The sequence below is a fragment of the Sorex fumeus genome, unplaced genomic scaffold, assembly GCF_029834395.1.
Source record: "Sorex fumeus unplaced genomic scaffold, SorFum_2.1 ptg000122l, whole genome shotgun sequence".
In the NCBI taxonomy this organism is placed as follows: domain Eukaryota; kingdom Metazoa; phylum Chordata; class Mammalia; order Eulipotyphla; family Soricidae; genus Sorex; species Sorex fumeus.
Genome location: NW_026606179.1, coordinates 10,734,417 through 10,756,232, shown reverse-complemented (window position 1 = coordinate 10,756,232; position 21,816 = coordinate 10,734,417). Strand labels below are relative to the sequence as shown.

The 21,816-nt window shown below is 55.9% G+C and overlaps 2 protein-coding genes across 2 annotated transcripts; one reads left to right on the top strand and one right to left on the bottom strand.

The window, feature by feature from the left end:
* Positions 1-1,724: 1,724 nt before the first annotated feature.
* On the bottom strand, positions 1,725-9,880 carry NAPSA (napsin A aspartic peptidase). The gene is made up of 9 exons (XM_056135558.1): positions 9,807-9,880; positions 7,621-7,762; positions 7,419-7,542; positions 6,537-6,655; positions 5,904-6,103; positions 4,446-4,568; positions 3,942-4,086; positions 2,136-2,234; positions 1,725-1,978 (listed from the first exon to the last, which is right to left on the bottom strand). Exons 1-9 carry the CDS (start codon positions 9,878-9,880, stop codon positions 1,739-1,741), a joined length of 1,266 nt encoding a protein of 421 aa, XP_055991533.1. The 3' UTR covers positions 1,725-1,738.
* A 6,460-nt stretch (positions 9,881-16,340) lies between these two features.
* NR1H2 (nuclear receptor subfamily 1 group H member 2) lies at positions 16,341-21,337 on the top strand. Its single transcript, XM_056136047.1, has 10 exons — positions 16,341-16,459; positions 16,575-16,707; positions 17,097-17,158; positions 17,252-17,380; positions 17,700-17,990; positions 18,071-18,342; positions 18,496-18,675; positions 19,048-19,147; positions 20,463-20,671; positions 20,763-21,337. Exons 3-10 carry the CDS (start codon positions 17,116-17,118, stop codon positions 20,907-20,909), a joined length of 1,371 nt encoding a protein of 456 aa, XP_055992022.1. The 5' UTR covers positions 16,341-16,459; positions 16,575-16,707; positions 17,097-17,115; the 3' UTR covers positions 20,910-21,337.
* Positions 21,338-21,816: the final 479 nt, after the last annotated feature.

Sequence of the window (21,816 nt, the reverse complement as noted above, 5' to 3'; positions counted from 1 at the left end):
AGCCAAAGGGAATTTGGTCTTTCTTTTTGTTTCATTTTTGCTTGGGGGCCCCGCCCGATGGTGTTTAAGGCTTCCTCCTGGGTCTGTGATCCTCAGGGATCACTCCAGGCAGGCTTGGGAGACCATCTGGGGTGCCAGGGGACTGAACCCATGGCAGTCGAGTACAAGGCAAGCACCCTCCCCGATGTGCTATCACTTGGATCCCACCAAAGGATATTTGGGCAGGGTCATCCTTTATGAATATATGGGGGAATCACTGAACCCAAATTTTCGCCTCAGGAGCAGGGGTGGGGGAGGGGGGCCTGTGCAACCTGACCTGGACCGGGGTTAACCGCCATCCTCACTGCCAGCAGAGGAGGTAAGTGAACTTGATTTTCAGAGAGGCCAGATGAGAGGTGGAAGGAGGCCTCTGCTCCCACCCCTCTTCCTCCCCCAGATCCTCAAGACAGAATTCCTGACAGCTTCGAACTCCTCCCTCCGGTGACCTCAGTGCTTCCAACTCCCCCTTCCGTGCACTCCCCCCTTCCTCCTCCACTCCCAAGACCTAGAATTGGGGAAGGGTCTTTCCTGTTTTTCTGACTTCTAAAGAGCCCCCCTCCTTGTCCCTTCGCCCCCATTCCCATCGGTTCCAAATCCGGGAAAGGGGGCCTCCCCGACACGGATCCGAAAACACGGGACTCTGCCTGCCTTCATCATTGGTGCTCCCCCGCAACACCGAGCCCCCTCTTCCCCCACCAAAGCTCCCGATGGAGGGGCAGCTCTCCGCTGTCATCTTTCGGTCGCCCGTCACCCGGGCCCCTCGCCTCCAAAGCTGGCATTTGGGCTCGCTTGCCGCCCCTGAACCCCGGCCTTCTTCCCCTCGCCTGTACTCACCCCAAGTCGAGGCGGGGCGAGGCTGGGGGAATCCGGGGCTGGCGATGGGGGGGAGGGGTGACCCAGCCCCGGCAGCTCTGGGCAGCAAGAGGCTGCGAAGGGGGGGTGGGGAGTGACATCATTGCCGGAGGAGGGGCACCACAGCTCCCCCCAACCCAGGGGCTTCAAGCCCCGCCTTGATGGCGGACCCAGGGGTCCGAGAATTCCGAGGGACGAGAGGAGCAGCGGGTGATGCGGTCTGTGAGAACGGTATCCTCTGCCGTGACAGCAAGGGTTGGAAAACCCTTTACGATTCCAACCACCGCCCGCTGCCACCTGTCGCTGCCGTCGCGACCTGTCGCCTCCCACTCATGTTGTGGCTGCGCCCGCCCCCGGCCCGTGGGAAACACTCCTTGGACTACAATGCCCGTGATGCTCTGCGGTGCCGACGCCTCCACGACAGCCGCTCGCGGGCGAAAGGCTTCGTGGGACTCGTAGTGCCTGGCCGACCGCGCACGTGTGAGCCGGGGAGAAAAGAGGTTACGCCCGTCTCCTCCCTCTTTGCAACCGGACAAATCCGGACACGGAATTCCCTCTCCAGAAAGCACTGGCGAGTGAGACCGCTTAGAGGGCTACTGAACATACTGTGCATGCGTGGGGGGTGAGGGGGGGTCTGGGGGGGTCTGGTTCGATGTCTGGAACCTGCTCGGTCCTAGAAACGTCTCGGGGAGCGACCCCCCCAAGCACCGACTCCTCCGAGCACCGCAGGGTGTGACTCCAGGCAAGCAAACAGAAGAAGCGACCTGGGTAGGTCCGGGAGGAGGGTATAAGTGTATTCGTAGTGAGTGGCGGGCCCCCGGCTAAGCGTCACCCGTCGTGCAGGCGCCTAAGCGGAGCGCCCACCCGAGAAACGCCCCTGCGCCGGGCCACCCTGCTGCCCCCCGACCCCGCGGGGACGAGCGCGTGCCAGTCCCACCCTGGCCCCGTCTTTCTGGTTCCCGCGGTCGAAGACGGCTACGTAGGTGCCCAAGAAGACATCGCCAAGGATCCAAAGGGGCCCTGCTGGTGGCGGCAAGTCCAGAGCCTGGAAGCCGGACAGGCAGAAGCTGACGCCGCCCCGAGTGATCTGTAAGGTGACCAGACGGGAGGGGTGGGTGAGAGGGGGGTCACGCCTCTTACCTGGAGCCCAGGTTTCCCACTACCCCAGGCTCTGGAAATGATTGGCAGTCCCTGGCTCCACCCTTCCCAGCCTAGCCGCTGACGTGGTGGGGACAGCCACTCACCTGGATCACGTACTCCTCCGCCGTGAGGTTGAACCACACTCCACCCAGGAGGAAGGAGACTGGAGGGAGAGCTGGGACTTTGGAGCACTGGATGAGGTACTGAGGGGGAGGAGGAGTTACCCCCGCTTATTAAGAGACTTCGCAGCGGGCTGCTAGGTTTTCAGGATCTTCCGACCCCCTCTTTCCCCTCCCCCCCTGCCTCCTCCAGCCTAACTTCCATCACCCCATTATAATTGAACCCCCAAATCAAATTTCCTTTAACTTTACAGCATGGGGAGCCAGAGCGATAGCTCAGCGGGTAGGGCGTTTGCCTTGCACACGGTGACCTGGGTTCGATTCCCAGCATCCTGTATGGACCCCCAAGCACAGCCAAGAGTAATTCCTGAGGGCAGAGCCAGGAGTAAACCCTGTGCATCGCCGGTGTGACTCAAAAAGCAAAAAAAAAAAAAAAATTTAATTTTAAAAATTGGTGGCTTGGGGCCAGAGCTATAGTACAACAGGTAGGGCACTGCCTTGCATGAGGCCTGTCCTGAGTTGGATTGTTGGCACCCCATTTAGTACTCCGAGCCTCATTAGGAGTGATCACTGAGTGCAGAGCCAGGAATAAATTCTGAGCACTGCTGGGTGTAACCAAAAAGTAAGAATAACAACAACAAAAAATCACTGTCAAAAATCGGGGGTTAGGGGCTGGAGAAATAGCACAGCGGGTAGGGCGTTTGATTCCCAGTATCCCATATGGTCCCCTGAGCACTGCCAGGAGTAACTCCTGAGTGCAGAGCCAGGAGTAACTCCTGTGCATTGCCAGATGTGACCCAAAAAGCAAAAAAAAAAAAAATCGGAGGTTAGGGGGCTGGAGCGATAGCACAGCAGGTAAGGCATTGCCTTGCATACTGCCAACCCAGGTTCGATTCCCAGTATCCCATATGGTCCCCCAAGCACCGCCAGGAGTAATTCCTGAGCGCATGAGTCAGGAGTAACCTCTGTGCATCGCCGGGTGTGACCCAAAAAGAAAAAAAAAAAATCAGGGGCTGGAGTGATAGTACATCTGGGAGGGTACTTGGCTTGCATGCAGCTGACCTGGGTTCTATCCCCAGCACCACATAGGGTCCCTTGAGCACTGCCAGGAGTGATTGTTGAGCACAACAGGGTGTGGCATAATAACAAACAGACAAAAATTGGTGACCCCTGGTGTATTTCATTTGTCTTACCCTATATCATTTGTCTTATACTTTTTGTTGGGGGGGCACACCTGGCGATGTTTAGGGGTTACTCCTGGCTCTGCACTCAGGAATCACTCAGGGGACCATATGTATGCCAGAGGTCAAACCCATCTTGGTCACGTGCAAGGCAAACACCCTATCCTCTGTACTATATCTCCAATTCCTGACTTACACTTTTTATACTTAAAAAGCTAGTGACCAGGAGCCAGAGAGATAATACAGTGGATAAGGCACTTGCCGTGTATGCAGCCCACCTGGGTTCAATCCCTGGCATTCCATATGGTCTCCTGAGTCTGCCAGGAGTGGAGAGCCAGGAATAACCCCTGAGCACCACCCAGTGTGGTCCCCAAACCAAAAGCAAACCAAATCTAGTGACCGTCGGAGGACAAGAAAAAGCACTCAGCTGGCTGATGGGCAGGCTTTGCCTGCAGGTGGCCTGATTTGATCATAGGCACTACCAGGTCCCTCTGAGCAGTCAAGGGTGTGGACAAGAGTTTAACCTAAAGGGGCCAGCATCTTTCCCACCTCTCATCTTCAGAGCCTGTCCAACCTGCACACACGCCCCTTTCAGGCAACGGGTCCTCACCTGCCCAGTCATCAGGGGGGAGCCCCCAATGGCCTCATTCAGGGCCTGGATCTCCTCGGTGGGTCCGGTAATGAGAGAAGTGCCCGTGTCCAGGATGGCAGCACAGCCCTTGGCACAAACAGTCAGACCTATGCCTAGCATCACCCTGCCGGGGAAGGAGGCAGTCAGCATACCAGCCCCCTCAGGCCCCGGAACCCAAGCCCAGTCCTCCGCTCAGACCCAGGAGTTCATTCCCAGCCTTCACCCTCACACCCAAGGTTTTTCCCTCGGCTTTCCCTATCAATACAGGGGTCACCCCGCCCCACTGCCTCCATCAGACCCAGGGTCTAGCCCCCAGCACTCTCCATCAAACCCAGGAACACAGCCACCAGTCTCATCCATCTGATGCAGGGTCTGACCCCTTAATTCTCCATCACCTAGAATTTGGGGTCCCCAGTCCCCCTTCTCCAGGACCCTGGAGAGCAGGCCCCAGCACCCATCTCTGAAGTTGAGGCCCCCACTCACTGCTCCATGTGAATCTGCCAGTAGGCAGGGATGGTGACTGGCAGGAAGGTGAGGGGTGGGATGTAGTGGTTCGGGTCTGATCCCCCAAGAACTAGCTCTCCTCCATTGGCTGCTTTAGGGTCTCTAGAGAAAGCAGAGTGCCATCAGGGGTGAATCCACAGGGGTTCTCCCCGGAATGACCGCCAGAGAAATATGCTGCTAGGGAGAGGTTTCGGGGTGTGAGATCAGGTACAGGCAGCACCTGGATACTGGGACTTGAAAACAAGGCAGGAGTAAGGAGGAGGGTCTTTCTGGGTAGGACTTGGGATTTCAGGGTGCAGGTGACTTCCTGAAGAGATGATGAGATTTGCTCATTTAACTACAGATGAAAGAATTTGTGTGTGGAGGGTAAATTTAAGTGGGGATTGTGAGTTAGGTCTGGACAGAGTGGGAAGTTGGTAGCTGGTGGATGGTGAGACTTTTTGACGGGGAAAGTGGAGTTGGGCCACACAGGGCCCATATGTGGTACTGGAGATCAAGTGTGGGCTGGCAGGGAGCAAAGGCAAGCACCTAACCCCTCCAGCTACCCTTCCCGCTCTGAGGGCGAGACTCTTTAAAGTGTGTGTCCTGGAATTCACAGGCATTGGTTGAATGAAGGTGATGAGAAGAGGGATGAAGACTTGCTAGTGGTGTGGGAGGGAAAGACTGAGACTAAGGGTGGTGGGATTCCCTGCGTAGGTCAGAGGTCAGCTGGATTAGGACTTTATGCATGGAGAACAGGACCTCCAGGAGGGAAAGGGGAGACTGCCTGATTGGTGGTGACACTCCTGGTTGGTGAGTAGGACTTCCGGATTTGTGGGTAAGACTTCCTGATCAGTGGATAGACTTCCTGGATTGGGTAAGACTTTCTTATTGGTGGGTAAGATTTTCTGATTGGTGGGTAAGACTTCCTGCTTGGTGGTGATACTCCCTTGGATGGTGGGTAAAGCTTCCTGTTTGGTGGAGATGCTCCTGGATAAAAGATTTCCTGGTTGTTCATTGAGACTTAATAGAGCTTCCTGAAAGGTGGGTGGGACTTCCTGAATTTAAAAGGGGAATTCCTGACTTCTAGTGTGTGTTCGCAAATGGAATTAGGCTTTCTCTATGGTCAAGAGAGGAGGCTCCTGCGTTCAGTATTTGATTGAGCAGCCTGTGGCATTCTCTGGGGCAAGAACTCCCTCCTCCTTTGGAGTGTTTCTGTGGTGGTGAGTTTCTTCTGTTTGTCTCAGAGGTGTTGCACAGTGGGTGGGACATCTGCTGAGGGCTGGGGTGTCTGTTTCTTGCCTGGGTCACATTCTGAATGGACCTGCCCGTGTGGGTAGAGTCCCTAGATAGAAAGTGTCCTGGTGACTTCCTGAGTAGAGGCTAAGGCTTCCTATATTAGGAAAAGGACTTCCTCCTTGGGACCAGGGGAGGTGGACCCCACCCCGACCCAAATACCTGTTGAGGTAGAAAGAGAAGACAGGCTTGTCCAGTAGCCCCTGGTCCACCAGTGCATCCAGCGGGGGCCGAACTCCTTCCACCGCCAGAATAGGAAACCCGAGCCCCAATATCCCATCGAAGTGGGCCAAAGTGAAGACCAGGCTGGGCTGCCACAGAGCCTCCCCGAACATCACCGATGCGCCCTTAATACCCCCAATCTAGGGGCAGATTCAAACAAGGGAGATTACTTCTGGAAGGGCATTAGTCCGTCTAGGGCTTTTTGAAAGCTAAGCTTTGCCTCCTCGCTTGAGAGCTCCGCCCTGGCCCCGCCCCACGATTGGGACGCCCTGCCCTCAACAGACGCCTCGCCCCTCTCAAGCCCCGCCCCTTCCCAAAGGCCACACTTTTTTTTTTTTTCCTTTTTGGGTCACACCCGGCGATGCTCAGGGGTTACTTCTGGCTCATGCACTCAGGAATTACTCCTGGCAGTGCTCAGGGGACCATATGGGATGCTGGAAATTGAACCCGGGTTGGCTGTGTGCAAGGTAAACGTCCTACCCGTTGTGCTATTGCTCCAGCCCAAACCAGGTCATCTTTAGACTTTAGGGTGTTCCCAGGGCTCAAGCCCTCCTGGGGTCCAGGATCACTCACAGTCAGCTTGTCCTCGCTCAGGATTCCATCCAGCCTCCCAGTTCCATACTGAATGGCGAACTTGGTGCCATTGGGTCGGAAGGAGCTGGAGGCTTTGGAGTTGAAGCGATGATGCAGCCCTAATCAGAAGGTCAGAGAGGTGTCACAGGCCCCCCGAATGCTTTCTGCCCCCCAACCTTCCCACCTGTGACTGTCAGAATTGATCAGGGCCCCACAGGGGACGTGGCTCAACGCTAAAGCTCTGCCTTGGGCTGGAGCAATAGTACAGTGGGTAGGGTGTTTGCCTTGTGCGTGGCCAATCCGGGTTCGATTCCCAGCATCCCATATGGTCCCCCGAGGACCGCCAGTAGCAGTTTCTGAGTGCACAGCCAAAAGTAACCCCTGTGCATCTCCAGGTGTGACCCAAAAATAAATAAAGAGGGGCTGGAGCAATAGCACAGCGGGTAGGGCGTTTGCCTTGCACGTGGCCAACCCGGGTTCGATTCCCAGCATCCCATATGGTCTCCCGAGCACCGCCAGGAGTAATTCCTGAGTGTAGAGCCAGGAGTAACCCCTGAGCATCACAGGTGTGACCCAAAAACAAAAAATAAATTAATTTAAAAAAGAAAGAAAGAAAGGAAGCTCTGCCTTGCCAGCTTGAGGCTGCAAGTTGGACCCCAGGACCACCCCGCGTGCAACACTGAAATTCCAACAGCACAGCACATTTATGTGCCTGACACCTGACATGCTAAAGCATGTCCCCGGCAGCAGCTATGTATCCCCACCAAGGTGGTAGCTGGGAATAACCAAAAGGACTGGAAGGGAATACTTTCTCCTCCCCTTCCCCTTCATCCCTGTTCAGCCACCTTCTTCCTTCCCTCCCCGATGCCCCTAAAAACTCACAGCAAGGAAGGCTGAAGAAGTAGCATTTCCTGGATGGGACCCAGAGATTGGAGGAGCCGGTGTCGAAAACAACAGAGAAGTTTTGTGGGGGTGTCCCCAGGCCAATCTCCCCAAAATACTGGGCCTGAAAGCAAAACCAGGACAGGATATGAATGTGGACTTAGGAGGCATTTGCGGGGGGGATTGTGGGGAGCAGACTCACGTTCACATAGTTGGAGAGAGGCACGAGGATGGGCTTGTCCCCGGGGGAAGGGATCCCCAACCTGGGTGGCACTGCTGGCGGCCCCCAGCCCCTCAGGTGGTACAGGCTCCCATGTCCAGTGTAGACACGGCGGAGAGGGATCCTGGAGGGAGGAAGTCGCTTTCATCTCAGAAGTGACCGTTGTGGACATGCTTCTAATGGACCTTCCCAGAGAAGATCCATCAAAGTAACACCTGACGCCCCAATAGTCTTGGCCAGAAACCCAGCAATAATCCAAGAGCCCCTCTGGCACCTCAGTGCCAATTTTGTACAAGATTGAACCATTCAAAACAGACCTTCCCTACCACCTTTCCCAGTCGGGTCACGTACGCCAGCCCTCAGGGAACCATGATTCACAAAGGTTTCCAATGATCCTAAGGGCGGGGGGAGGGAGGGATCTAGCCTCTGCAAAAGAGAAAAATCTTGTGTTTTTCAATTCTTGCTGGAGATCATTTCCCCTACCACCTGAGAGGAACATGGAAGCAGCAAATCCCAAATTCACTCTCCACTGTGAAATGCATCCCAGATGTATCAAAGACACTCTAGACTCATGAGGGCAGAAATGGATGGAGGGGTTGGATGGCTCTTGAGAAACTTTAAACATTTCTCTTTTGGGGCTGGAGCGATAGCACAGCGGGTAGGGCGTTTGCCTTGCACGCGGCCAACCCAGGTTTGATTCCCAACATCCCATACAGTCCCCCAGCACTGCCAGGAATAATACCTGAGTACAGAGCCAGGAGTGACCCCTGTGCATTGCCGGGGTATGCCCCCCTCCAAAAATTTTTCTTTTTTTTTCCCCTTTCGTTCTCTTCATTCCCTTCCTTTCCCTCCCTCCCCTTCCCTCCCTCCCTTTCTTCCTTTTATTTTTTGCTGCCACACCCAGCAGTGCTCAGAGCTTCCTCCTGGCTCTCCACTCAACGATCATTCCAGCAGTGCTCAGGGGACCCTCTGTGGTGCCGGGGATCAAGCCCAAGTGGGCTATGTCTCCAGCCACGCTGGAGCCCGAGAATTTGCACCCCTCACATGGTTCTCTCAGTCATTGCTGCTGGTTCTGTGGGAGCCCCCAGAAAATCTCTGCTGTTTGCGTTGGCTTGGGCAATAGTTGAAAAGCCGCTGGGCACGCTGCCTGGGCTGGTCATGTGCCTGCAGTCACCGGCGGCCCCCCTGCAACCCTGGCTCGAGAGGCTCAGAAATGTCAAGTGGGGCAAGTTTCCTGGAAGAGTGCCCCTTCCACCCACAGAGAGATTCTGGAGAGTTCCGGGCAGGAGGAGGAGAGAGGGGAGGAGGGTGATGAGGTGAGAATACAGCAGAGGTCAGATGAGATCATTCGGGTCCCCCAAAACGACATTGGGGGTCTGAGGCCATATCTGGCAGTGCTCAGGGATTTTCCTGCCTGTGCTCAGGAGTGACCCCTGGGTAGTGCTTGGGGGCCATATGAAGTGACTCAGCCTCTCATTGGCTCCACTGCATGCAAGGCAAGTGCCTGGCTTCCTGCACCCCAAACTGGACTTCTGGAGACCGAAAGACAGAATTCAGAGACAATCTTGGTTTGGAACCATTGATCTCTGAGGGCCAGAGCCATAGTACAGTGGGGAGGGCTCTTGCCTTGCACACAATCGACCTGGTTCAAGCCCCAGCAGCCCATATGGTCTCTGAGCCCACCAGGAGTGATCCCTGAGCACAGAGCCAGGAGTAAGCCCTGCCGGGTATGACCCAAACTCTCCCTGCACACCCCATCCCCACCCTGGGGGAAAAGTCTCCGGGCTAAGACTGGAGAGATAGTTCAGGGGTTAAACAATCTCCTTGCGCACAGCGAACCCTGGTCTGATCTTCAGCACAACATACTGTCCCCCAATCCCCTCCAGGAGTGGTCCCTGGGCACAGAGCCAGGACTAAGCCCTGAAGACTGCTGGGTGTAGCCCCAAAACTGAAACAAAAAAAATCCCTTAGAAAAAAAAATCCCTTAGGGTTTGGGGATCTTTGGAAAGATGGGAGAGGGTCTCAGGGGCTCCTCAGGAGGGAGGAGCCCACTCTGCAGAGCCCCTGAGAGCCAGAGAAAGGCATCTGGGGAGCAGATGGGGAGCCACAGGATGAGGAAGCCCCCCCGGACGCAGGGAGTCCATCCCGGGTCTGGGAGGTCCCGATACCGGATCAGCGTGGCCCCAGCAGGGTCCAAGGTGAGCGGAAGCAGCAGCAGCAGCAGCAGCGAGAGCAGGGCCATCTCTGGGCGAGGAGTGGGCACGGGCATGGGGGGGGTGGCTTATTTATCCCCCCGAGACTCCACCCCATCAGCCACCCTCTCCCCAGAGCCAGCCCATGGGACAGGCAGGAGTGGTGGGTGAACAGAAGAGGCAGTGTCATTCTCAGGGTCACTGGGGGCGTTGCCACTTTGTCACTGGCACTCTGCACTCCCCAGTTTGGGAGTGGTGTCAGGGGTGCGCAGCTGGAGTCCCAGGGCCCCCTTTCTTTGGCACCTTCACTTTCACTCCACTTTTCTGGGACTCATTAACCACAAGGATTTCCTGGGGCAAACAGAGGGAGGGGCGGGGAGACTGGGGAGAGTTGAGGTGTGGCGGTCCAGCCCCATCTTCACTCTCACAGGCTGTGGAAAATACTGAAACACAGCACACACCATCCACACTCATGGCACACTCCACTCAAACATATGACATGCACATCACACATGACACAAGCATGACACACATCCGTCACAGACACAGCACTGCATCGCACAGCATTCATAGCACAAATAATGTTCACAGAGCTGGAGTGATAGCACAGCAGGTAGGGCATTTGCCTTATATGCAGCCGAACCGGGTTCAATTCCCAGCATCCCATATGGTCCTCTAAGCACCACCAGGAGTAATTCCTGAGTACATGAGCCAGGAACAACCCCTGTGCATCGCTGGGTGTGACCCAAAAGGCAAAATATATAATAATAATGTTCACACATATATGGTGCCGAACACAAGTCGGGTCAGCTTCGTGCAAGATAAGCACCTTCCACCTGTCACAGTTTCTCTGGCCCCTGCTAACTTATCTGACTCTTTTTGGAGGGTGGAGGCCACACCCAAGAATGATTAGGAATCGCTCCTGCCTCTGCACTCAGGGATAGCTCCTGGCAGGATTCTGGGAACCTTCTGGGTGCCAGGGATTGAGCCCAGCTCAGCCAAGTGCAGAGCCAAGTGCTCTGCCCGCGGGAATGTCACCCCGACCCCACTGCAGTGTTTTTACAGTAGCTAAACTATGGAAGCAGCCAGGTGCCCATTGAGAGCTGATTGGATAAGGAAAATGTAGACCTGATTTCTACCAGCAGTTAAAATATTCCCTCAGTTATTTAAAAGCAAAAGTGAACATTTGACTCAGGAGAATGGAAGGAGCTTGAGGGAATCGTGGAAAGTGAAGTCGGAAGGGAAAAGGCTGGGGCAATGCGAGAGGGAGCAGAGGGACAGAGCCCCAGGAGAAGTACAGGAAATTTCTTTTTAAATGACTTCTTTCAGAGCCATTCGTGTGCCAGGCAAATGTCCTACCTCTATGCTATCACTCCAGACCAATCGCTTGTGGCTGTGTCCCCAGGTCCTGAGAGTGCCTGCCAGCTGGCAGTAGAAAATAGTCCACCTTGCACACCTGTTTATTTATTTATTTATTTTGTTTGTTTGTTTTTTTGGGTCACACCCGGCAATGCAATGCACAGGGGTTACTCTCAGCTCATGCACTCAGGAATTACCCCTGGTGGTGCCCAGGGGACCATATGGGATGCTGGGAATCGAAACCGGGTCGGCCGCGTGCAAGGCAAACGCCCTACCCGCTGTGCTATCACTCCAGCCCCCGTTTTTTTTTTTTATTTTTTAAAATTGTATTCACCATGAGGTACAGTAACAAAAATCTCATGTTTGAACTTCGATCATATGGTCATCAAACACCCGTCAGTGCACATTTTCCACCACGAAAATCCCCAGTATCCCCCCCCATTCCACACCTCCCCCTGCCTATGTAGCAGACAATTTGCAAAATATTCTCTCTCTACCTTTGGTATTTCGAGACCAATCCTACCACCCTTCATACCTGCTGAAAATGCTAGACAATGTGTTTTGTATTGCTTGTTATGAATGTAATATAATGTTGCGCTGCCGCTCTCCTCCCCTGTCCCGCGAGACTTGGGATTTACCATCACCGGGACTCGTATCTGGAGCTTCTTGCTGGCTTCTAGAGAATGGCAACAACTGGAGCTCTTAAAGGTCAGGCAGAGGGACAACACCTGTCCCCGTCTGGAGCAGCCCAGCAGAGAAGGCCTTCGCAAAGTCCTGGGCCATCTCTGCCGCGAGTTGCTCGGTCCGAGATTTGTTTGTGTGTCTCTTCCTCCTCAGTCTCAGGTCTTTTTGGGAGAGGTGGGGGGTCTTTTTGTGTCACACTCTGTGATGCTCAGGGGTTACTCCTGGCTATTACTCCTAGCGGTGTTCGAGGGACAAAAAGGGGTGCAAGACAAACACCCTCGCTGCTTTGTTATCACTTGGGCCCCTAGTCTCAGGTCTTGACCTTTCAGAATTTCTCCCCCAACCTCACCGCCCCCTGAATCGTCTTTCCAGCTTACTCAAGGGAGAGGTCTTGCTTGCAGGTCTTCAGATGACCACAAGGCGGCGATGTGGACTTGTTTCCCCCAGCTCAGGGAGGCGCTTCAAACCCCGATCAGTTTCTATACTCTTTAAAAACGGTCCTGCACCATTGATGCAAACTCAAGCCAGGTCCCTAACAAGTAGAAATGCAAACCTGGGTGACTATTTTCCATCCAGATCTACGGAAACATTTTTTAGTCTGTTTTTGGATCACACCCGGCAATGCTCAGGGGTTGCTTCCGGCTCTGCACTTAGGAATTACTTGTGGGGTGTTCAGGGGACCACATGGGATGCCGGGGATCCAACCCGGACTGGACGCGTACAACGCAAAATAGGTTACCCGTTGTACTATCCCTCTCGCCCTGGGAAACAGTCTGTTTTATAGAATTCTGTGAGTCAGTTGCAGAAATGTTCTGAATGTTTGGGAGGGGTGCCCGGATAAGGAGTTTATAGTGAGAAAGGAAAAGAGCCAGGAAAAATGTGGTGTACAGCCCACACAGATGGGAAAGAAATCAGAAAACTTGCGTCTCGTGGAAAAAATATCCTTTTGTGAAGACATTGCAAAAGTTAGCTGCTCTGGGCATTCACGGGCTGGAGAGAGAATGCTGAGATAAGGCGCTAGCCTGACATACAGCCAGCTGAGGGTTGGAACCCGGACACCACATGATCCCCCAAGCACCTCCAGGAGTGATATCTGAGCACAGGGTCAGCACCACTGAGTGTGGCCCCCAAACAGAAAAAGAAAACAACATCATTCAGTTACTCCCTTAAGCAAACAGCACTGACTCTCTGAGCCATCTCCAGCCCAAACAGGTCCTTAAACATAGGTATGCCCACGCTTAACCCATCTTGGACCATGTCTCTCAGCCATGTACCATTCTGAGAGTTTCATTTTTCTTTTATTTTTGGGGGGGGAGTTTCATTTTCCTGTTGTTGTTGTTGTTTTGACTTTTTGGGTCACACCTGGGATGCTTGGGGGTTACTACTGGCTCTGCATGCAGGAATTACTCCTGGTGGTGCTGGGGACCATATTGGATACCAGGGATTGAACCCCGGGTCGGCTGCATGAAAGACAAATGACATACTCACTGTGCTATTGCCCTGGTGCCCAAGTTTCATATGTTTTTTTTTCCCAAAGAAATTAATGTTCTACAGACAGTAAACATAGCCCAGAATGAGAACAGAGCTGCTGAATACCTGTTGGAGCCCAAGATTGGTTGGAGTAAAGAGAATCCAAGAGAGCGGGCGACTCTTGCCTTGCACATGGCTGATTAAAGTTCAACCCTTGGCATTCCATATGGCCCCTAAGCACTATTAGGTGCAACCCCAAAACAAAAACAAGCAAGAGAAGAGAGAGAATTCAAGAGAGAGAATCTAAAAGAGAGAATCGGTTGAGGGATGAGTGTCTTGTCTGCATGATGTGCTCATTGCAATACATTCGTTAAAAACCCACACCTGGGGCTGGAGAGATAGCACAGAGGGTAGGGCATTTGCCTTGCACGCAACCGACCCGGGTTTGATTCCCAGCATCCCATATGGTCCCCTGAGCACCGCCAGGAGTAACTCCTGAGTGCAGACCCAGGAGTAACCCCTGTGCATCGTCAGATGTGACCCAAAAAGAAAAAAAAAACAAAAACTCCACACCTGCCCGTATGTGACAGTTTACAGTGGCCCTGGGGACCCCAGAAAGAGAATAATCATGGTATGAATCTGGGTAGCATCTTGACTCTGGGAATTCATTTCTCCAAACTCTCCATCTTCTCTGAACTATCATGAATGTTCCACCACTTATCCGTTTCTATACTGAAATAAACGAATCTGTGTAGAAATGGCGCTTCTTCTTCCAGAATTTATCAGACTTCGCCTGAGGGAGCATTCTGTAATAAACTGCCTGTTTCGTGGCTGGGTCCTATGTCTCAAATGTCTACTTGTCTCAAACAAACCTTTTCCTATGACTTTATTTTTCTGCCTGAAGATTGAATTCTATTTTTTCTCTTCCTTTATGGTTTTTGGGCCACATGCAGTAGTGTTAAGGGTTCACTCCTGGTCTCTCTGCCGGCAGTGTTCAGGCAGAACCATATGAGGTGGCAGATTGGTGCTGGCCACATGCACGTGCTTAAGACTGATACTGAACTCCGTTCAGCAACTACTCCTGGCTCTTTGCTCAGTGGTTACTCCTGGCAATGCTTGAGAGACCATATACAGTGCTAGGAATTAACCAGGCATGGCCCAGTGCCAGGTAAGTGCCTGAACTCTGGTGCTATCTCTGATATCTCAAAGTGATCATGTAACTGAGTTTACTGCAACTCAATAAGTAAATAACTGTCCCAAGGCAAATTTGTTTGTTTTGGGTTGTGAACGGGAGACTGAAAGGAAGCAATAAGAAATTTAGGGGTTTTTTTTATAAGTTTTTTTTTTTTTTTTTTTTTTTTTAGATTATTTAGCTGTGTCATTCCTTAAGTACACTGAACTTTCTGCAAGGCATGGAAAGTCTGTCACAGGTTGCAAACAGGACCAATGGGCTGGGGATGTAAAGGCGGTGGCTAAGAGGACCGATTGTCTGCTTCACATACTAGCTTCTTTTTCTCACTTCTGTGCTTCTGTAACAATGTTTGTTTCTTACGCTTGTGTGGACTTACAGGGTGTCAGGATGTGGCCCGGTGAGCTAAACTAATTTTTCAGGTGCTCATGAGAGTGATGGGGAACCATGCTGTGGTTTTTCCTAACAAAATATCAGGGCTTCTGCTGTGAGGCTGCTGCTCTTGCCTAGTAGGACAGCCCGCCTGCTGGTGTCAATAAAGACCCCAAATTCTATTTTTTTTGTCCCCATGGTCTTTTGATCGTGACCCCACAACAGGGTCAAAACTGGCTCTACACTCAGGGATCACTCCTGGCAGTGTTTGAGGGACCACATGGGGTGCCAGGGATCAAATTCGGGTCGGCCATGTGCAAGATGAAAGTGTCCGCTGTAGGATGGCCCTGGCCCCAAGGCTTTTAAAAGCAGTGGGGGCGGGGGGGGGCGGAGCGATACGGTGGGTAGGACGCTTACCTAGCACTTGGCCAACCCGAGTTAGATCCTCGGCACCCCATACCCCACAAGTCTCAGCGCACCATCAGGAGTGATCCCTGAGTGCAGAGCCTGGAGGAAGCTGTGGGCAGCGCGGGTTGTGTGGAGTGCTCCCCTTCCCCCCCAAAAAAAGGTGTATGCGTGATGCTGGAGATCAAACCCAGGGCCTCACACATGCAACGCATGTGGGCTGACTTACACTTCTATACTATAAGTTTTCTTTCTTTCTGTTTTTATTTTTTTTTGGGGGGGGTTCTGGGCTGGAGCCATAGCACAGTGGGTAGGACGTTTGCCTTGCACACGGCAGACCAGACCGGAGTTCGATTCCTCCGCCCTCCTCAGAGAGCACGGCAAGCTACCGAGAGTATCTGGCGCTAGGCAGAGCTGGTAAAGCTCCCAGTGCGGATATGCCAACAAGTCTTACAATCTTACAATGGAGACGTTACTGGACCCGCTCGAGCAAATCGATGAACAACGGGAGGACAAGTGCTACAGTTCTTTGGTTTTGGGGTCACACCCAGTGTTGCACAGAGGTTACTCCTGGCTCTGCACTCAGGGATTACTCTTGGCGGTGCTTGGGAGACCATACGCAATGCTGGGAATCGAACCCACATCAGCCGCGTTCAAGGCTAACGCCCTACCCGCTGTGCTACCGCTCCAGCCCCAATCCTTTAGGTTTTCTTTTAAATTAGTTACTTTGGTTCTAGGGCCACACCCAGCTGCGCTCAGGGCGTCGTCTCTGGAAAATCGGAGGCTGTGAGCTCAGAGAGGCTCGGGGACGAACTAAAGTCACACGACGCCAGGAGGGAAGGCCTGAAGCGTCCAAGTCGCTCGCCGCCCAGCATGCGACCTCCTGATTCCGCACCCTCCGCCAGACCCGCCACAGCGCACGGAGCGCACTTCCGCCGGGCTCCAAGTCTCCGCGCGGAGCAGGCGCCCCGGCCGGATCGGACAGACCGGAACTATGTCACTGCTGAAACCTCGCCCTCTCCCGGAAGTGATGTGCGGTGGGGTTGCCGGAAGAAGTGGCGAAGTTACTTTTGAGGGGACTCGAGCCGCGGTGGCGTGCCAGGGCTTACAGAAGCGGAGGAAAAGAAGCAGAGCGAGGGGACCGAGGCAGGTGCACTGAAATGTGGGGAGATGCGGGGGGGAGCCCTGGGCCCGGGGCTTCCCGGCGTGCCCCGCGTTGCTCCGCTCAGCCGGCCCTTCTCTCCTCCCACCCCTCCCCTCCACAGCTCGCGCCGCCCCCGGCTGTTTCCAGGGCAACGGGATTTGGAGACCCCGAAGAGGCTGCGCCCGGGACCCTCGCACGCAGCCATGAGCCCCGCCCCCCAGTGGTGTTCGGAGAGGGGCGGGACCTGGAGCGAGGTGTGTGGGCGGGGCGGGGCGTGATTGATGGGAGGGAGGAGCGGGGCCAGGACCCGGAACCAGGGGTTTGGGCAGAGCGTGGTGGGCGGGGCCCGGACAGATGGGGCGGGGCTTAGGAGGAGCTGGGGCGGGGCGTGATAAGGGTGGGGCCATGGAAAGAGAGGGGCAGCGGTGTGAGAAGAAGTTGAGCAGTGGAGGGAGAAAGTGAAGGTGGAGGATGAGTTAAGCAGTAGGTGCGGGGCTTGAAATTAAACTGGTGGGTGTCCGGAGGCTGGACCCTCTTCTAGTGGGGTTGAGGGGAAGGCTGTCTGCTGGAATGTGTGTGTGGGAGATGTGAAAGAGAAGTGGCCCAGTCACAGTGATCAGTTCAATTCCCCTGTCTTCTGCAGGCTGCCCCGTGACCCCACCATGTCCACCCCCACCACAGATTCCCCGGAAACTCCCTTGCCTGGTGAGTGACACCCCCCTCCCTACCCCATTCCCACCCAAATCCCACCTGACATCACACGTTCAGGAGAGACTCAACTGTGACTCCCTCTCCCAGGAAATGATCCCCCTCAGCCCAGCACCCCCTCTTCACCTGTGGTAAAGGAGGAGGGGCCTGAACCGTGGCCTGGGGGACCGGACCCTGATGTCCCCAGCACAGATGGAGCCGGCTCAGCCTGCAGCGTGGGTGAGACCCAACCCAGGGCCAGGGGTGAGAGTTCGTATGGGGCTGTGTGGGGGGAGGGAAGACTCAGGGCGGAATCTAGGGAGAAAGATCAGAAATTGGAATGGGGCAGTGGAGGTCCCAGTGTTTGGTGGGTTTTTCTTCAGTTCTTCTCTATACTCCTGGTTTGGTTCATTCTTTGGGGTCCAGTGACTTATGCATCTTTCTGAATCTGTCGGAATCACCCTCCTCCTTACTCCGGCTCCTACCTCTGGGCCTGCCCCTCTGCCTGTGGCTTGTTTGCGGGATGCCCACCCTCACAGCCCCTGTCCACCCATCCCAGTCACCCCAGATCCCACGGAGGAGCCAGAACGCAAGCGGAAGAAGGGCCCGGCCCCAAAGATGCTGGGCCACGAGCTGTGTCGTGTGTGCGGGGACAAGGCTTCGGGCTTCCACTACAACGTGCTCAGCTGTGAGGGCTGCAAGGGCTTCTTCCGGCGCAGTGTGGTCCGCGGCGGGGCAGGGCGCTACGCCTGCCGGGGTGGGGGCACCTGCCAGATGGACGCCTTCATGCGCCGCAAGTGCCAGCAGTGCCGGCTGCGCAAGTGCAAGGAGGCCGGGATGAGGGAGCAGTGTGAGTGCCTGGGGGATGGGGCAGGGCAGCCCGGCCTGCCCAGGACCCGGCTGAGGCTGAGCTGCCTGTCCTGCCCCCAGGTGTCCTCTCCGAAGAACAGATCCGCAAGAAGAAGATCCGAAAGCAGCAGCAGCAGCAGCAGCAGACACAGTCTCCTGGGGGTCCGGGGAGCAGCAGCGGCTCAGCCTCCGCGCCCGGGGCCTCCCCAGGAGGGTCCGAGGGCAGTGCTCAGGGCTCCGGGGAAGGCGAAGGCGTCCAGTTAACAGCTGCCCAGGAACTGATGATCCAGCAGCTGGTAGCCGCTCAGTTGCAGTGTAACAAACGCTCCTTTTCTGACCAGCCCAAAGTCACGGTACTTCTCTCCTCCAGGGACCTTGGCATGAGGGGCCTGGGTGGAAATGTGGCCAGGGTGCCTTGGAGAGTGAAGGCTGGGCCTTTAGATGTCCCCAAGGCCTGGGACGCAAGACGGAGACCTGGGAGTGACCCCGGCCCATTGTGTTCCTAGCCCTGGCCCCTGGGCGCAGACCCCCAGTCCCGTGACGCCCGCCAGCAGCGTTTTGCCCACTTCACGGAGCTGGCCATCATCTCGGTCCAGGAGATTGTGGACTTTGCCAAGCAGGTGCCTGGTTTTCTGCAGCTGGGCCGCGAGGACCAGATTGCTCTCCTGAAGGCATCCACAATTGAGGTAAGGGCCCACTTCAGGGCAGGCAGCGCAGCCCAGGAGCAGAGCCCCTCCCCTGCTCGCTCTGGTAGGGGCGACATTGGCAGGCGACAGTCAGGTTACAAATCCTGCTGCACAGAGCTTCTGGGAGTGGAGACTGGGCAGCACATAGAGAATGTGGGAAAAGCTGTTCTGGGGTTCCTGCCTGGAACCCAGGGTCCAGCAGGCCCATGGCTGGGGCCCTCAGATGGTGGTGCTTGAGCCAAACATGGTCCTTTCCCTTGGCACCCTCCCTCAGCCCTAGGGACGCAGAGTCTGGAGAGGTGGGTAGGCGGGTGGGCTGGTGTGGTCCCTGCGCCCAGACCATGTGTGGATGCATGACCGGCTCCCCCACAGATCATGCTGTTGGAGACGGCCCGCCGCTACAACCACGAGACGGAGTGTATCACCTTCCTGAAGGACTTCACCTACAGCAAGGACGACTTCCACCGCGCAGGTGCAGTCTCCTGCCTGCGCTAGCTGGGCTCTGCTTGCTCCATTCTTCCAGGCCTAGCTGTGTCCACCCCATAGGCCAGCCACGCTCTAGCTGGGCTCTGCTCTCTCCCTCTCTTCCTTTTCTCTCTCTAATGCCTTGGCCTGGAGTTTGGGGCCCCACTACCTACTGGTGCTTGGGGGACCCTGTGTGGTGCTGGGGATGGAACCCCGGCCAGCTGTTTGTGTATGTGTGTGTGTGGGGCGGGGGGTGCCTCCCTCCACCTCTGACCCGTGTTTTGGCCCCACATCTCTACTCTGTATATCTCCAAGGCAGGCTGAAGGGAAACCTGGACAGCACTCAGGGTGCCAGGAAGAAGGAGATGCCCCCCTGCACCCCAGGCCTGTACCCCAGGCCTTTACCCCTTCTAGGGCACCCAGCTTTCCGGCAGGAGTGTCCCTAGCATGGGGTCTTGGGTGGCTCCTGGCCTAGGGAGAAGCCACAGCTCCCGCCTGGGGCTTCTGACTCCTGCTGTCTCCTCCTCTCTCCAGGGGGCTCCTCACTCCAGGCCCTCCCAGCAACACCCACTTCCTTCCCAGGGGGTCATGTGCTTCCCCCATAGTCATTGCTCCCCAATCCTATGCCCCAGAACATTGCAGTGTGTGTGTGTGGGGGGGGGGCACTGCAGTTGTCCTCACTCTGGGCCAACGAATACATCCAGCTCCCTGTCTGCCCTCAGCCCTGCCCTTGCTCCCTCACCCTCCTCCTCTGACCACTGTGACCTCCTTACTCTTGCTGGGTTATGGGAGGGGGGTGCTGCAGGGGTCCACACATCTATCGGTTTGGAGGAGCATCTCCCCAGGGTCCCTGCAGCCTCCGACAGGCGCACTCCTGAGACCCCGCAGGACTCCCACCTCCTCGGGCTGCCATGTTCGCGCACTTGGAAATTCTCACATACTCTTGTCCCTGCTTGCCTCCTGGGGGACTGTCCGCTCAGTGTCCAGGGAGACCGCAGCTTCCCCTGGACCTCTCACTCTCCCACCGACCTGTCTCCATAAACTGTCCCACTGCCTGACAAACCAAAGTTGGGGGCGGCTGGAGCCATTGGGGGACTGGCACTGGGCTTATGAGTGAATGAGGGGTTCACTCTTGAACCTCCGTGTTTGGTTTATCCTTCAGGACAGGGGGCCCTCCTGGGGCTCCGGAAAACAAGGGAAGGGGCGGGCTATCACACCCTCCCAAGTCTGGCAGCGTGGGGCAGGGGCTCAGCCCTAGGGGGTGGGGGGCGGGGTCAGGGCCCTGTCAGGGCAGGAGCTCAGGGCTGCCTCCCACCCCCCAGGTCTGCAGGTGGAGTTCATCAACCCGATCTTCGAGTTCTCACGGGCTATGCGGCGGCTGGGTCTGGATGACGCCGAGTACGCGCTGCTCATCGCCATCAACATCTTCTCAGCCGACCGGCCCAACGTGCAGGAGCCCGGGCGCGTGGAGGAGCTGCAGCAGCCCTACGTGGAGGCGCTGCTGTCCTACACGCGCATCAAGAGGCCGCAGGTGCGCGGCCAGCCGACAGCGCGGGGTGAGGGGGGGGGGCGGCCGGGATGGGTCCGGGGAGCCCACAACGCCTACCGCCCCCGCCCCGCAGGACCAACTGCGCTTCCCGCGCATGCTGATGAAGCTGGTGAGTCTGCGTACGCTGAGCTCCGTGCACTCCGAGCAGGTCTTCGCCCTGAGGCTCCAGGACAAAAAGCTGCCGCCTCTGCTCTCCGAGATCTGGGATGTACACGAGTGAGGGCCGGGCCCCGCCCCACAGCCCTGCACTTCCCACGGTGGACACTGCTGCCCTTTCCTAAGGGGCCGCCGGCCTGGGCTCCCACCGAGATTCGCCTTGGAGCACAAGCTCTGACCCGTCCCGTGGCCATTGTATGAGCCCCAGTTGGGGTCCAGGAGGCCCCCTCTTGCCCACCAAGTCTTCCTGGAGGGGGTGGATGAGTCAGAGGTCATGACCTCTGACCTCCTAGCACTCCAGCTGCCCTCCCCACCCAGCTTACACCTCAAACCTCCGCGCATTGCACCTTGAGCAGAGGGAGGGGCGGGCCCCTGGCTCTCCCTGCAGCCCGAGAGACCACAGGCCCCCCTCCCCTTCTGCTCCTTTTATTTAAAAAAAAAAAAACTTAAATTTTAAAAAATCAGGAAAATAAAATAAGCATAGCAACCGGAGCACTAGTGAATCCATGGGCAGGGAGGGGGACTTTCTGGCATGGAGCAGGCTCCTGTCACCACAGCGGGGAAGGTCAGGAGGATTCGATCTGGAAGTACCAGGGCTTCTAGTGTTGTGGGGTCTGGCCCTGCCTGCCATAGGGCCACCCAGAGCTTTGTGCCAGACCCTGTGGGCCCCAGGGGATCGAACCAATAGGCAGCACTGTAAGGGATGGACCCCAAGGGAGGTTGATCTGGGGCAGGGAGTGCAGAGTGTGCGAGTGAAGAAGGTCGTCCTCCCGCAAGCAAGTGGACCAGAGCAGCTCCGCGAAGTTTACACGTGGGGAAACAGGCCGAGAGAACAAATCCGGCCTGGGCGTTTGCGCAGGAATCAATCAGAAGACCGGATGGTGTCGGGAGGGGCCTCCGCGGACCGCTGCGCGCCGAGGCCAGCAGGGGCGGGGACGGGCGGATGCGTGCGCAGCGCCAGGGCGGGCGAG

Coding starts and splice junctions, on each gene's coding strand:
- NAPSA (XM_056135558.1), bottom strand. CDS start 9,880: ATGGCCCTGCTCTCGCTGCTGCTGCTGCTGCTGCTTCCGCTCACCTTG. Junction 7,763..9,806: donor GCTGGGGCCACGCTGATCCG/GTATCGGGACCT, acceptor TCCTCCCTCCAG/GATCCCTCTCCGCCGTGTCT. Junction 4,087..4,445: donor TGGCAGATTCACATGGAGCA/GTGAGTGGGGGC, acceptor CTTCCCCGGCAG/GGTGATGCTAGGCATAGGTC.
- NR1H2 (XM_056136047.1), top strand. CDS start 17,116: ATGTCCACCCCCACCACAGATTCCCCGGAAACTCCCTTGCCTG. Junction 17,159..17,251: donor CCCGGAAACTCCCTTGCCTG/GTGAGTGACACC, acceptor TCCCTCTCCCAG/GAAATGATCCCCCTCAGCCC. Junction 20,672..20,762: donor CGCGCATCAAGAGGCCGCAG/GTGCGCGGCCAG, acceptor CCCGCCCCGCAG/GACCAACTGCGCTTCCCGCG.